The 15,615-nt window shown below is 54.2% G+C and overlaps 1 protein-coding gene across 3 annotated transcripts; it reads left to right on the forward strand.

Annotated features, from left to right (window-relative positions):
• The first annotated feature begins 1,881 nt into the window (after window positions 1-1,881).
• Window positions 1,882-14,936, forward strand: YTHDF1 (YTH N6-methyladenosine RNA binding protein F1). 3 transcript variants are annotated; one of them, XM_065921641.1, is made up of 5 exons: window positions 1,882-2,183; window positions 2,411-2,435; window positions 3,541-3,620; window positions 9,133-10,653; window positions 13,677-14,936. In XM_065921641.1, the coding sequence occupies exons 1-5, from the start codon at window positions 2,157-2,159 to the stop codon at window positions 13,701-13,703; spliced, it is 1,680 nt and encodes a 559-aa protein (XP_065777713.1). In that variant the 5' UTR covers window positions 1,882-2,156; the 3' UTR covers window positions 13,704-14,936. The 3 variants fall into 3 exon arrangements, with proteins under 3 accessions (XP_065777713.1, XP_065777712.1, XP_065777714.1); XM_065921640.1 differs by having other exon boundaries at window positions 1,882-2,182; window positions 2,378-2,435; XM_065921642.1 differs by lacking the exons at window positions 1,882-2,183; window positions 2,411-2,435 and adding an exon at window positions 2,609-2,657.
• The last annotated feature ends 679 nt before the right edge of the window (window positions 14,937-15,615 follow it).

The following is a 15,615-nucleotide window of genomic DNA, read 5'->3' on the forward strand; positions in this document are numbered from 1 at the left end:
TCTGATGGACCTCCTGGCAGGAAACCCCTGAGTCATGTGCCTGCATGGATGTGGCTCCTCCCCGAAGCTGAAGGGTGACCAGGGGTCAGGTGGGGGAGGGCAGGAGCAGAGTGTTCTGGGCAGTGGGGAGAGCTGGCTGGTCGCAGCACAGATCCTGGGCTCAGGCCACCCTCTCCCCAGAGGTCCCGGTCTGCTCAAAAGCCTGAGCTGGTCACCACCACTTGAGGTCCCCACATCCCCTCCCTGTACCAGGAGCTGGGACAGTTTCTTCCACTCCGTTCACAGCCTGACCAGAACAGGAAGCCCAGCTCCAGACTCCGTGACTCCATTCTTCCTGTGTCTGCTGGTTTGCCAGAAGAAAAGTTTCCCCTCGGGGCTGGTCTAGGGGGCCTCAGCCCCTATGCTGGGCCCACAAAATCTCTACATTGGGCCTCCGAGGACCCTCTGCTCCCTGCTCTGGGTGATCCTCACGCTACCCCACCCCACAATATCAGTGAGGACCACTGCCAGATTTCCCAGTTGGCTGGGTGGCAGGCTGGGTTAGGTCCAGTGGTGGCTCTCAGATCCTGCCTGCCTCTTCCCTGGTCAGCAGGCTGGTGTGGCTGCGCCACCTGAGGCCTGTAGTTTCAGGGGCCAGTCCTTCCATGGCTCAGTCCCTGTTGAGCACCTCAAATGTTTCAGTTGACATCATTTGTGATCCCTGTCTTGGCTGAACAGTGAACTCCCAGACTCCTGTCCATTGGGTACCTGTGAGTATGGCCCTATTTGAAAATAGGGTCTGTGCAAATACAACGAAGCTAAGACGAGGTCACCCTGGATTAGAGTGGCCCTAAATCCAATGACAGTGTCCTCATAAGAAGAGGAAGTTTCAGAGACACAACACAGGGAGAAGCTTGTGTGAGACACAGGCAGAGAGCCAGGGACACTTGGGGCCACCAGAAGGTGGGAGAGCCAGCATTCCAGGCCTTTCACCTTCAGCAGATCTTGGCCTTGGAAAGATGTTACAAATGCCAGAGATGGAAAAGAAGAGACCCACTTGGAAGCCATGTTGGAGCAGGGCCACAGGGGTTGGGAGGCCGGCTAGGCGTCCAGGATGGGGGCCTGGTGTGGGATATGGTGGGAGTGAGTGATGAGTGGGAAGTGACATCCCTTCAGGAAGGAGGGCAGGAAGGGTCTCTCCATTCCCCGAATAGAGACTCTAATGCCCTGAGCAGGTCCTGGACTAGGAAAAAGTGCAGCGCTGAACTGTTTTCCTCCCTGGGGTGAAATTCGAGGTCAAGAATCTAAATGCAAAATGGTTATAAGCTGGAGAGTCCAAGGAGACCCAAGAGAGCGCTCGCTAGGTGGCAATCTCAGGAGGCCCGAGCCCAGGGCGCCATGGGGACAGAGTCTGCAGAAGTCCAGGAGCAGCCACCCGGAGGACCGCTAACCTCAGAGCCTGGGCTCCCCTCCGAGGGTTGCTGGCGGGGCGTTTGGGGCGAGCTGTGGGGTAGAGCGGACTGCAGCCCGCTGAAAGTGGCTTTCGGTGGATGCTCGCACTCGCGGGTTGCTCTTCTTCTCACCTGAGGGACAAGCGCGGGGGTTGCCCCCGGGCTCACAATCTGCGCCAACCTGTGCCGGCACGCGCCGTGCAGCCGCAGCATCATTGCCACCTTTGTGGCTGCGGGAGCGAAGCCAGACAGGTGCACACCTGCGGGGCGGGGCCCGCGGCGCTCCAGGACATGCCCACGTGACTGCCTGGGCTCGCCCCATCCCTCCGCGCAAGACTGGGACCAGGGCGCGAGATCCGTCCCGCCGGGGGGCAGCGCGCAGGCGCGGCGCGTGGCTGCCCGTCGACCTCCCGGCCTGCCCCGCGCTAGTGACGTCGTGCCGCCTGGTCCCCGCCGCAGCCGCTGCCGCTGCCGTCGCCGCCGCTGCCGCCATTGGAGTCGGCGCCTAGTCAGTGCGTTCCGTCCCGCTAGCCGCCTCGCGCCCGCCCACGAGCGGCCCGCGCGCCCGGCAGCCGCCGCCGCCGCCGCCGCCGCCCGGCCGGCCGGCGCCTGGGGAGGAGGCGGCGGGCCCGGGGCCGCGAGAGCTCGGGTGACAGGCCCGGCCTCGCGGGGAGGCCCGAGCCGGCGGGCGCCCTGGCCCCGCGCCGAGCCGGCTGTTCATGAAGCATGTCGGCCACCAGCGTGGACCCCCAGGTAGCGGCGGGACCGAAGTCGCGGGGCCGGGCGGCGGGGTCGCGGGGGCCGCTCGCGGGGCCGGAGTCGGGGTCGGGCTGGGGTCACGGGGCCGGAGCGCCGTCGTCTGGGGCCACGGACCGGTTCGGGCCGGAGCGCGCCGCTCGTCGGGAGGGGTTCTGGTGGATAAGTTGTGTTTCTTCTTCCCGGGTGCTGTCCGTTCGCATGTCCGGCCTGCGGCGAATCAGAGAACAAAAGGACAAGATAATAAAGGTGAGCGAAGTCGGTATGGCAGCCGGGGACCAGGGCGGAGGGGCCCGGGAGCGGAGGGGGCGGCGCTCGCCGAGACCCGATGCACGTGTATTGGGGGGAGAGAGGTCTCCGAAGCGGCGGCCAGGACCGCGGAGTTTTCCTCTCTCAGCTTCAGGGAGAGAAAACTTCGGAATTTGATACTGGGGGAGACGAAACAGGTCGAAAACAGGGACTTTTCAAGAAGTAAGTAAATCGACCGGGAGAGTAATTCCGTCGTTCCCTCTTTCCGCAGGGTCGGGGGTGGGGAGGCGGGGAGGGAAGGAGCCCAGGGGCTGAGCGACCCTCCTGTCCGTGACCCCAGGCGTGGGGCTGGCCTTTGGCCGTGTAACTCTGACGCCTTACCCCAGTAGTTCAAGCCTCTGTCTTTTTTGAGTGTCTTGTAATCTCTTGGGATAGTCTGGCTTGGGGTCCACTCCCAGAACTCACTCCTGGGAAAACTGGTGACGCTTCATGTTTACTCCATAGACTATTTTGAACCAGGGTGTGTGTGCCTCGGGTGTAACCAAATAGGGTTATCACGTTTGGAGATTGGAAAAGGCCCAGCACTTCTTTACCTTCCCCTCCTTTCCTGGCTGAGTGTGGTGACAGTGGAAAGTAAGAGTGCAGCCAGATAATAGTTCAGAGACATCCAGTTACAGTTTCCCGGCCTCACTCCCCACTCCTTGCTGGGCATACAATAAGACCTTTGAATGCATCACCTTTACCAAATCCTGATTATGAGTTCCTGGAATTGTCTCATCTGCACCTTTGTTTTGTTCAGTTGCTCAGTCGTGTCCGACTCTTTGCGACCCCATGAATCACAGCACGCCAGCCCTCCCTGTCCATCTGTTTTGTTAGTGTCTACCAAATTCCAGTTAATTTTCATAAAAATCATAACCTAAGTTACTGAAAGTTTTGTTATCATTTTTCTAATTAGCTGTGTATCAATTCTGAACGTCTGTGTCAATTTTTAAAGTAAAAGCAATTTCTAGAAGTTGATGGACATAAACTTGACTTTTTCCAATTTCCATGATTAAAGGCAGTGTTTTAAGAATTCAAAGGTAATATGTTGCAAATTCTCTTGCAGTACAAAATGGTTCTTTACATCAGAAGGATACCGTTCACGACAATGACTTTGAGCCCTACCTTTCCGGACAGTCAAACCAGGTGAGTTTATCTTTTTATAACATGTTTGCATTTAGTTCAACTGAGCTTTAAAAAGTAAATGCACATTTACTACTGTATTTCTAACTTTATCATCCTGAACAACAGAGATGCAGACCATAAAGTACTAGAGATAAAGTAAGAAGCTGACAAAGGCTTGTTTTGAAGAGCAGCATCACATCGAAGGTGGGGCATGAGTGCAGTGAAGCTGGTCTTCTCTCTGGAGGAGATGACATCCCACCAGGGCTGGCAGGCATGCAGCATTCTAGTTGGTTGGTCTCAGTATTGCTGGGTCAGTGATGGCATTGCGTTTTACAAAGTGGAGCAGCACTTAGTTCTCTGAATCTTTCCAGTGACTTTTTTTTTTCTTAGCTCTGAGCGATTGGAATTTTGGTCTAGGAGCAGCTAGAGCAGGACTCTGGAGTGAGGCTCCATCTTTGGGTTCTTCACGCTGCTGCTGACTGTGACGCTTTCTTGATGGCTTGCCCCCTCTGTGCTCGCTTACTTTTCTCTAGACAGTTGAAGAGGTGACTCCTGACAGCGTTGTGGGCAGGGTGAGATGACAGGGTGCCCTTAGAGCTCAAGGCAATACCTAATGAGTTGTAGCCACCTGTTCTGTTAGGTGTTGTAGATTTTCTTAGCCTTGGCAGTAAGGGGATTGTGGATTGAAGTGCTCTCTGTTTGGGGGGCCATCTCGCACATTGTAGGATGTTTAGGAGCCTCCTGGGCCTGCATGAAATGTCATTAGTATCTGCATGCCATCCCGTGTGACAACCAAAAATGTCACAGGTGTCTTCTGGGGGGATGCGTTGTCCTGTCTAAAACCACTAGGTCAGTTTGAATTCAAGTTTAAACAAAACATCTGCCACTTCTAAAGTGCATGGTGTATGTTTGCTTTAGAATAAAATGAGGCTCTGCCTCTTTCCTGTGGAATGAAGCTGGGCTGCCTGTTTCCTTGCTTGTCTGCTCTTCTCTGGAGTGTCTTAGGACTTTTCTCCATTCTCCTCTTTCCTGCTCCACTTGGCAGGACAGAGGCTGAGGGCCACACACACCCTGTCCCACCCCACCCCATCCCCAAGAACCCACCTCTCCTCTGGGCAGGACAAGGGACTGCTCGGTGATGGCCTTTCAGCCTGAGGTGTGGCAGGAAGTTGAGCAGACTTAATATTTCTTTTGCATGATTTGCTCCAGCAGTGTTATGGATTAAATTTTAACCAAAAATATCGGGAGAGGAGGTTGCTTCACTTAAAACAAACTTTCATAAGGTAGGATGTTTTAAAAAAGAGTAGATGACTTTCTTTTCTTTTAAAGTTTATTTTTGACTGCTCTGGGTCATCTTCATTGCTGCATGTGGGCTTTTCTCTAGCTGCAGTGAGCAGGGGCTACTCTTTGTTGCGGTGTGTGGGTTTCTCATTGTGATGGTTTCTCTTATTATGGAGCACGGGCTCTAGGGCCTGTGGACTTCAGTAGTTGTTGCACATGGGGTGAGTAGTTGTGGCTCACGGGCTCTAGACTACCGGCTCAATAGTTGAGGTGCACGGACTTCCTTGCTCTGTGGCATGTGGGATCTTCCCAGAGCAGGGATTGAACCTATGTTCCCTGCATTGGCAGGCGGGTTCTTAATCACTGGACCACCAGGGATGTTTGAGTAGGTGACTTTCTGATGTCAGGGGAGTACTGTAGCTGCCTTACTCTGGGGAGGCCATTTGGAAAGACAGGGGTAGGTTGGTGCTGTCAGTGGACACTTAAAAAATAGCCCCTTCATTCTGCGTGTTAAGATGTGCAGTTCTTAGCAAGATGGCTAGACAGCACATCACTTAAGAGGGACTCTGTTGAGAAAACTCTTGACTGAAAGTAGACTGTCCAGAAATGCCCAATTGTGTAGGAAGCCTGCCACTCAGGAGGGCTCTTAGATCCTGGTTTTCCTGGCCTTTTCATATTAGGGACACAGACCGTGAGGGCCACAGAGGCTCTGTTATGCCCAGTGGCAGAGCCAGGCTGTGGACTGAGGGGCGGAACTTCTTTTCAGGTGTGCAGCAGGGTCCATGGGTCCTGTGTGTGCCACTCCTGTCTTCACCAGGGCTGTGATGCCATCAAGAGTCCCTCCTCTAGATGTGGGCTCTGCTGCTCTATCCCTCCAGGCTGCTAGTGAGGAGGCCTGCGTGGTGATTGGTGTGGCCGGGAAGTGAGTGCCCACTTCCTGTCTGTGCACTCAGCCTTTACTGAGGTGTTGTTGACATGAGATGAGCTGTATGTGTTTAAAGAAGGCAGCTTTCTATGTGACCTTTCCCTGGTATGCATGTGCACCTGTGGAGCTGTTGCTAAGGTGGAGGTTTTGGGTATATCCTTCAGCCTTATGGTGCTTACCTATCTTTTTTTAACCCAGACATGGTGTGCAGTAGTCAGTTGGAGACACTGGTTTTCTGGTTTGGGAAACCTTAAGGCTTCAAATGATTTGGAAAACATTTAAAAGCACATGTGTCAATTAAGTTAGGTAACTTGTACCGTGCTCTGGTAGGTCTGCCTTCTTCGGGGAGGCCCTGGGTCCCTGCTTCTGGTGTGTTTTTTTTTCCTAGTGGCCTCAAGGAGTGTCCTTATGTATCAGCTCTGGATCTTCTTTTGTGACTTGACATACTCGTCAGTCAATATTTTGGAAATGATGAGGGTAGAGAAAGCACAGGGGAGGACAGCGGGGCTGGGGTAGGGGACCCAGGGGTTAGGACGAGAGGCTTTGGGTGGGGCCCTGGGGATTCCCTGGTAGCTCAACTGGTAAAGAGTCTGCCTGTAATGCAGGAGACCCCGGTTCAGTTCCTGGGTCAGGAAGATTCACCGGAGAAGGGATAGGCTATCCGCTCCAGCATACTTGGGCTTCCCTTGTGGCTAAGCTGGTAAAGAATCAGCCTGCAATGCGGGAGACCCGGGTTCAATCCCTGGGTTAGGCAGATCCCCTGGAGAAGGGAACAGCTACCCACTCCAGTATTCTGTCCTGGAGAATGCCATGGACTGTATAGTCCATGGGGTCACAAAGAGTCAGACACGACTGAGCGACTTTCACTTTCACTTTCACTTTCTGGGGCTACCAGGTTGTCCTGACTTTGCCCTCCTCAGGGCCTTCCTGCTTTGCGGTTCTCTGTTTCTACCTCTGAAAGGTAAGGAAAAACTGAAAGGACCCGGAAAATTCCTGCTCAGAGTTTTGGAGACAGTGCCTCTGAGTTTGGTGTGAGTGCTACAGGCTGGCTGAGGGCCGAGTGTGTGGACGGAGGGGGCCCCGGAGCTCAGCGTCTTCACTTGAGCATCTGGTTGTTGGCAGACTCAGCAGCGTCTGGTGCTGACAGAAAGGGGGAAAGTCACCTTTTTCGCTTTTCGTCTTGAATAATTCAGTTGTTCTGGGTGTAATGAGAAACGTTCACCTCCTAAGAAAAGAATGTTGTGTAAATTTACTCGTTTCAAGTTCTAGTGCTGATTCACTGGTAGTCAGTTTAAACCCGTTTGGGAGCCTTTTTGAAAGCTTTGCCGTTGGTCGTGTCCTCTGATGAGATGTGGGCAGAGCCCCTCAAGTGCTGGGTGGTGTTCCTCCACCTGTGGGATCAGCGTGGCATCACCTCAAGACCTCATGTCCACCATCTCTCACACGCCATCCTGCGAGGTCGAGCTGGCTTGTCCCCGTGTGAATGCTCCTCAGCATGCTCCGCAGGTGTTGTGTGTGTCTTGGGCTTCTGGAGGCTCCTTTCTGTTTCCCCTCCAGTCCCTTCTTTTGGTCATTGTAATGGTTGAGTCACTGTATTGTTTGTGAAACTTAAAGCATTTGAGTAATTTCAGAATTTCTTTCTTCTCAGCAAAATGGATATAGGGATCAAACATTTCAACTTTTTAAAAGGTGATTCTGGTCATTGAGAATGAGAGACTCTTTTTCCTAACGTGGCTAAGTTTTAAGTATAAAATGACTCTTAATCGTAGAATTAATTTATGGATTTATTGTGTTTTACTGTTTGGGTTTTGGAAAAAGGTCGCCTGGGGCTGACTGTCAACAACTCTGAGTTTATACTGTTGGGAGTGTCCATTTTGCTTATCACTGTGACTGATTTGGTCACAAGGAGGTGCCCCAAGAGTCCAACACATGGGGGTGTTTTTTCTACCATCACTGGACTAATTCTGCCTTGAAGACCTGTCAGCCTTCCTTTTTTGAGGCCCTAAATTATACAGAGGCTGTAATTAGACGTCTCCTGTGTGAAAGCAGTGGTCAGGGTTGTTTTACCTGAGTCCTCCTTAAGATTGAGTTTGCTCTGGACTGCTCCTTTGACTAGACCCGTGATATAGCTGTACAGAGGTGTTAGTGTGCTCAGAGGAAGTGGGCAGTTTGTTTTATCCGTTTGGTCTCTGCACCCATATCCCTGGCGGGTAAGCTTGAGCCTCCTGACCTCGGTTGCATGGCTGACTAAGCAGACAGCGTATTTGCTGTCTCAGGAGCCCAGCTGGGGAGCGTGTCTGTAGAGCCCGAGGGCGCGGTCAGGCGGGCTTCCGAGGGACTGAGGTGATCACAAGCAGCCCGAACCGTGGGCCCCGCGGCCCAGCTCACAGAGTGAGTGCAGCTCAGTTGCTCTGTGACCTGGAGCCTGGACAGTCGGCCTAAGGACCATATATGGAAGGCCTTGAGCCCCATCTTTGTGGGGAGGGGACGCACACTGCTGATCCCTGCAGCTTCACCTGTTACTCTGCTGCTTCGCTCTCAGAGTTTGGAGGGAGATCTGGCTGATGTGGGACTAGGCTGCCAGTGAGATGGGAATGAAAATGGATGCGGTTCCCAGTGCCGGAGGTCATTGCACACAGTCTGCTTGTGCCCCGTGGTCCTGTGGGGATAGACAGTGTCAGGAGGGGTCGGACAGGGCTGGTTCGGCGCCCAGCTCTCCCAGTAGGGGGGCCCTGGCATGTGGAGACGCTATGGAGACTTGCCCATCCCCCATAGCTGGGTCCCCTCTGAGAGCCTGCCCAGCAAACGGGGGGCCAGAACTCTTTGGGCTCAGGGTTGGGGGTCCAGGCAGATGTTAAGAAAAGCCTGTGGAGGGGTCTCTGGGGCGGCCCTTGACAGGGGCGGGAGTCCTGAGGGTTGAGAGAGGGAAAGATATCCGTCAGGGGAGTCACTAGCGAGCATCCTGGGCTGCCGTTAGACGTGCCTGCTGCCTCGCGAGCACTTTGTCACTCTGTGCCTGTGCTGCCCGTGTCCCGCTCGAGCGTTATGCTGTAGGACAGAGACCTGCCCTCAGGCTGCTTCCTGTGAGCGGTCACTCTTAGAGTGGCGGGGCGGGGGGCGTTTCCTGACTTGAGTCACGATCACGACAAGTGGTACTGAGCATTTGGGTGGCCATGTGGGTCGTCTGGATGTTTACCTTCTGTGTCCTGCCTGGGCTCCCATTGTGCAGAGTCAGTGCTGCTCATGCCTGTGCTGAAGCGGATGTGCTTGGCACGGTAGCGTCTTTGCCATGTCACGGCCTAACTTTTCCCGTGCTTATTTCCACAGAGTAACAGTTACCCCTCCATGGCCGACCCCTACCTGTCCAGCTATTACCCACCATCCATCGGATTCCCCTATTCCCTCAACGAGGCACCATGGTCTACAGGAGGGGACCCTCCAATCCCCTACCTCACCACCTACGGACAGCTCAGTAACGGAGACCACCACTTCGTGCACGATGCCGTTTTCGGGCAGCCTGGGGGACTGGGGAGCAACATCTACCAGCACAGGTTCAATTTTTTCCCTGAAAATCCTGCCTTTTCAGCCTGGGGAACAAGTGGGTCTCAGGGTCAACAGGCTCAGAGTTCAGCGTATGGAAACAGCTACACCTACCCGCCGAGCTCCTTGGGTGGCACAATTGTGGACGGACAGACAGGCTTTCACGGTGATACTCTCAACAAGGCACCAGGAATGAACAGCCTGGAGCAGGGCATGGTGGGCCTGAAGATTGGGGATGTCACCACCTCTGCGGTCAAGACAGTAGGGTCAGTCGTCAGCAGTGTGGCCATGACGGGCATCCTTTCTGGCAATGGTGGGACCAGTGTGCCCCTGCCGGTATCGAAGCCGACCTCATGGGCTGCCATTGCCAGCAAACCTGCCAAACCACAACCGAAAATGAAGGCCAAGAGTGGGCCTGCCATCGGGGGGGCGCTGCCCCCGCCACCTATTAAACATAATATGGACATTGGTACTTGGGACAACAAGGGGTCTGTGCCCAAAGCCTCGGCCCCCCAGCAGGTGCCAGCCTCCTCGGCGGCCCCCCAGCTCCAGCCGGCCATGCAACCTCTTCCCGCCCAACCTCCCCTTCCGGCCCCACCACAGCACACGGCCCCTCAGCAGCTGCCCCAGACCCGCTGGGTTGCCCCTCGCAGCAGAAATGCGGCGTTTGGGCAGGCCGGGGGCCCCGGCAGTGACAGTAACTCCCCTGGGAGCGCCCAGCCCAGCATGACCCCGAGCGCAGAGTCCCACCCCGTCTTAGAAAAACTGAAAGCCGCCCACAGCTACAACCCCAAGGAGTTTGACTGGAACCTGAAGAGCGGGCGCGTGTTCATCATCAAGAGTTACTCAGAGGATGACGTGCACCGCTCTATCAAGTATTCGCTTTGGTGTAGCACAGAGCATGGCAACCGGCGACTGGACAGTGCCTTCCGTGCCCTGGGCAGCAAGGGGCCCGTCTACCTGCTCTTCAGCGTCAATGGCAGTGGCCATTTCTGCGGGGTGGCCGAGATGAAGTCGCCTGTGGACTACGGCACCAGCGCCGGGGTCTGGTCCCAGGACAAGTGGAAGGGCAAGTTCGACGTGAAGTGGATCTTCGTGAAGGACGTGCCCAACAGCCAGCTGCGGCACATCCGACTGGAAAACAACGACAACAAGCCGGTCACCAACTCGCGTGACACCCAAGAGGTACCCCTGGAGAAGGCGCGGCAGGTGCTGCGGATCATCGCCTCCTACAGGCACAGCACCTCCATCTTCGATGACTTCTCCCACTATGAGAGGCGCCAGGAGGAGGAGGAGGTGGTGCGCAAGGTGAGCCTGGCCGGGCGGGGTCCCTGGCCCAACACGGACGTTGAGCAGCTGTCGCCACAGCACCTGGGTCCTTGCCAGTTGTTCAGAAACACTGGGTCGCAGACTGTTGTAGAGGACTTGGGTGACTCGTTAGAACAGGGCTTCCCAGTCTCTGTCCAGTCCAGAACACTTAGAGTTCTGTCGCTCCAGGGTGGATGGGCGAGGCCGCTGGGCCAGATGCCCCCACCAAGGCCCACCTGGGCGTGGCCCTCAGCAGTGGGGACATTCCAGTCTAGAAGTGGCTGCTTATTTCTTTTGTCTTAAAAACCCAGTATGCTGCAGTTTCTGGGAACTTGAATCTGCTCCATCTAGTAAGCAGCAGGCAGGGGAGATTGGGATGCAGACAGTTCATAACTGGAGTGTGTGTGTCTGGAAGCACAACAAAAGACCCTTGAACTGGTCTCTGAGTGGGTCCCCATCTCCTGTGACAGTGCACGGGGTGAGTCTGCTTGGTAGGAGACTGGCCCAGAAACGGGAAGGAAAGGGACACTGTGACGCACTTGGTAGAGCCATTTTGTTAAGTGTTGAGCCTGAGATTCTTCCTGCTGCTTTGGTATATTTTTTTTTTTTTTTTTTGGGGTATTTTTTTGTCTTTTCTTTCATGAAATGTCAGTTGATGATAGGTGGATTTTCAACCCTTTATAGTCTTCCTTGTTTTTTTCCCCCCCGAAAAAAAGCTTTGCCCATCTGGGAATTCAGTGTCCTGAGTGTTTTTTGACAGAAAGGCTTATAAATGGGACATAGAGCACAGTGCTGGTAGCAGTTGGGAAGTTACACAGACTGACCATCCGCAAAGCTTTGGAAATAGGTTGGTCCCACTGTCTCTGGGGCAGAAAAGAGATGTCTTGTTATATTTTCAGTTAGTGTGAAATGGGGATGAAATGAAACGTAGAGATGCTGAATTTGCCTGGATAGGATGTAGGTCTTGCTCACGAGACTTGAGGCTCCTGGTGACCAGATGTTGGCTCTACATGTGTGTCTCATGCACTGTGGCCCTTGGTTCTGGTGGTTGTAATGAGCTGAGGGGTAGACTTCTGCCCTGTCCTGGTGAGTGTGTGAGGTACCCCTGTCCTAGAATTTGCCTTGTGGTGATGCGCTTGCATGTCGGGAACAGGTAGACGGAGGAGCCACCCAAGCCCAGACCCTCGGGGCCCATGGCTTCCAGCTGTTCCTCTGGGAGTCTCCTTAGCAGGGCTGTCCTCTGGCTTTGCTGGGAGGCTTCCCTGGGCTGTCCCTCCCCCTGGGGCAGGGGTACTGCACAAGCAGACACCATGAACCAGCTGCGTTTGTCCACAGGGTCAGTGCTAGGTTAATTCACATCTAGGAACTCCAACCTGTTGCTGTCCTGGAGAGATCTCAGGTCTCTCTCGGGCTTTGTGGACTGTGGAAGAACGTGGGTGGGTCTTGTTTTGGCCCCACAAACGTCTACCAGGATACTTGTTCCTGTGGTTTCTTTTGGAGTTGGCAACTGGTGCTGATTTCCTGGCAGGAATTGGGTGTGTCCTTAAAAGAGACGTGACGGAGATGAGGGTTGAAGCAGCTCCCTTGTAACCTCTGAGCTTGCTGGTGGGGCCACCATCACCAGGAAGCCCACCCTGGAGATTCTCAGGTAGTCTTTTTGTTTATCAGCTGGTGTTTGACATGATTGTGACACTTAGCAACGTGTTGCATTGAAAGGTAAGATGCGCTTGCCATTTTGCAGGTGTGCCACTGTCCTGCACCTCAGCTGTCCATCTGAAAGCGGGCTGGCTCTGTTGGGAAGCACCTGGTCTTGTGGCAGCTGGGTCAGACCCAGGCCTGCAAGCCTCTGGGCTTTAAATCTAGAGATGGCCATTCCCTAGGGCGCTTAAAATAGTGCAGGTTTTAAGTGACAGAATCAAGCTGGAGAGTTCCTCATACGACCAGATTGGCCGCGGCCCGCAGTCAGCTCTGCAGACATAGCGACTGCATGGAAAACTGGGCAGAGATGGAGGGTCAGGATTGAGCCTCTGCTGAGGAGGCAGACAGTCGGCCTCTGTTGGGCTTGGTCTGAGAAGGGGCTCTTCCAATCTCAAGGTGGTGGTCGTTGTCATGGTTAGAGGGAGTCTGGGCTATGGGAGACGCCTGCCCTTGTCAGCATCACTTCAGCCGCAGCCACTTTGAACTCAGAAGAGAGTCCGGCCTTGCTGTCCAGGAGGGGCAGGAGCTGGGCTCTTTCTAGGAGGATGCAGGACACACAACTCCTAGCGTTTCCCAGTCAGAGTTCAGGGTTGGGAGGCACAGTTAATTCCTGGAGTCGTAGCTGTCCAACAGCCTGCCTGCTCACCCACATATTTTGGGGCTTTTTCGGGACAAGAGGATAGTAAGAAAAGTACAGCAGGTGCTCCTGAGGTTGACCAGCCCTGGGTGATGACATGGAGGACCAGGGTATTGGGGTCTTGTTAACCTGAAGGTACCTGAGGTCAGTTTTAGCAAAAGAGAGCGTTTTTACTGCATTATACTATACATGAGTAGTGACTCTTGATTGTTTGCGTGTCGTGTCATCGACCAGCCTCTGCCCAGCAGGGTCCTTCCCAGCTTCATCCTATCGAGAGGGGCAGTGGAGGTGGGGGTGGCGCCGGCAGGGAACGTTGGCGCATTTGCAGTCGAGTCAAGTGGCATATCGTAAGGAGAGGCTGAGATGGCTTTCAGCAGGCGGGCAGATGTGGGGACGTGGAGGGCTGGAACTGTGCTCACAGGCTGCTCACACACCTGCCCTGGGAAAGGTGGTCTTGTGGGCAGTAGGAAGCAAACTCGCCAGAGGAGCCTTCTCTGCCCAGGTGTCACCACATGTCGGCGGTTATCAGGTGCCTGGCCCATGTGGCCAGGACCCTGTAGCTTGGAGCTGCCGTGGGTGGTGGCCAAGCGGGGAGCAGGGTCCAGATCTGGCCACAGCAGCTGGACTTGGAGGCAGGTTGTCTGTGTGCGCGGTGACCCGTGTGTCACACTCTCTCCTTTCCTTGCAGGAACGGCAGAGTCGAAGCAAGCAGTGAGAGTGCAGCAGGCTCGTGCCTCTGACGTGGGGCTGCGCGGCTGAGGGCGTGTGCCTGGTGCTGTCTCCCGGCGGCGGCTCTGCTGGCCTCGTGCAGTGCTCGCCTGCTCACATCTTTATGTCCTTTGTAGTTTATTTTCGCCCAGATGAATCTGCATTCATTTGTATTTTTTCTATGTATCATATAGTATTGTAGAACTCACTAATAAAGGACTATGTTTTTGTCAGCTTATCAATCACACTGACCTAACACGAAGTGTAAGTATCCTTAAAAACGAAAACCTAATTCATCCCAAAGATTTATTATTTTGGGGGAACCTTATGTTCCTATTCTTATATTCACAGTCATTTAACATTTTTATGTGAGACCTTTTGTCTCTCACCCCTTTTGCTTTAATACTGAACATAAGACACCATGAGTTGTCTGCCGTTTTGCGTATTGTGTTTTAATTTTGCTTCCCTTCAGGATGCTGAAGTCCCCAGGCTGATGACCGACTTGTTCGGCTGCTTTGCCATTTCTTCTGTTATGTGTCTGAGATGCTAATCTGCCCACTTGATATCTACTAGGCAGAGGATAAATTTCAGTTTTTCGAAAAGTTTGGTGAACCTGCTGTCTCCTTGGCACCTGCCTCCTCCCTCCGTGTGCACCTGGGGTCTGCTGCGGAGGTGACCACAGGCCAGGTGCGGAGGGGTTCCTTCTGTGTGCAGACCATTTTACTTCCCCCTTTTCTTCACTGGAGAGTCCTCGAGCTGTTTCACGTTTTTATATCAATAATACTGAGCTTTAAACGTGAGATCTGGTAGTCCAGAGGGGTGTGATGGATGATGCTGCCGGTTGTAAAGTTCAGTGTGTGGGGTATATAGTTTCTTTTATCCTGTTGAATGGGTAAAACAAAAAAAATCTTTTAGAAACTTAATTTGCTGTCATGTTTTGTGGAATGAGGGGCCACTGAAGAACTCGCCATGGGAGTTAGAGCATGAACGTGGTGTGCATGCCTGCCTCACGCTCACTGCACACGATTCGAGCAGAGGGCCTCCCATGCAGAGTGCAGGTGCTTCTGAAAACTGTGTGCTCGACAGGCCCTCCGAGTCACAGTGCAAACAGTTTTATTTAGACTTGTATTTAGAGCGTGTCACTTTCTTTGAACCGTTACCGCCTGTGCGGAGTCTCGGATGACATCGGATAACTTTCTCTAGAAGAATACAAGCCTTAATAAACAATACCCGTTTAGCATGTCTTCTGTCACTTCATTCTTCACTCCTCCTCTACCAATTAACGTTTTAACTGCAGAGCCGGTTCACTCAACTTTCCAGAGGCCTGTGTGTCCCCCACATCTGCTTCCATTTCTCACGTGTGCTCGGTCCTCGGGCAGCCTCAGCATGTGGTTCCTGGCTCAGCACGTGGTCGGTGAGCGATGTGCCGACAGCCGCACTGTGCCAGGGCATCCAGCTGCTCCTGCCAGCCAGTGGCAGAGGCCAGGGCAGGATCGGCTGCTGACTTGCTCTGAAGGTGTCCCCCCCCTCCCCCCGCTGGCTTTGCAGACACTTGGGACTGAATGTGCCGAGGAGGGCAACACATGCAGGTGTGCGAGGGGTTGCAGGGATGCGCATGATCGCCATGTCCCATCCTGCTTTCAAAGGGTTTGCTGCTTGTCAGCTGTCCCCTCACACCCAGCTCGTCAACCCGCCTTGTCCTCCCTCTGTTCACCCAGAAGCCTGCCATGCGGGAGTTCCATGATGGGTTTCATCTGCTCGGTGTGCTCCACGCAGTCCTTCCAGCTCCAGAGGTTTCCTTGGAGGGTCTGACTGCAGACCCCATCCTCACGGGCTGGTCCGCAGAGAGCTCAGCCTGCCAGTGCCTTCTCCCTTGGTGGGGCCCTGCCCCTCTGACCCCTTGCCATCCAAGATCTCCA

Source organism: Muntiacus reevesi, chromosome 2 (assembly GCF_963930625.1).
Source record: "Muntiacus reevesi chromosome 2, mMunRee1.1, whole genome shotgun sequence".
Classification (NCBI taxonomy): Eukaryota; Metazoa; Chordata; class Mammalia; order Artiodactyla; family Cervidae; genus Muntiacus; species Muntiacus reevesi.

Excerpts from the sequence above, each read along its gene's own strand:
- YTHDF1 (XM_065921640.1), top strand. The coding sequence starts at position 2,150 with ATGAAGCATGTCGGCCACCAGCGTGGACCCCCA. Across the intron at positions 2,183-2,377 it reads GCCACCAGCGTGGACCCCCA|GTCCGTTCGCATGTCCGGCC; the intron begins GGTAGCGGCGGG and ends TTCCCGGGTGCT. Across the intron at positions 2,436-3,540 it reads AAAAGGACAAGATAATAAAG|TACAAAATGGTTCTTTACAT; the intron begins GTGAGCGAAGTC and ends ATTCTCTTGCAG.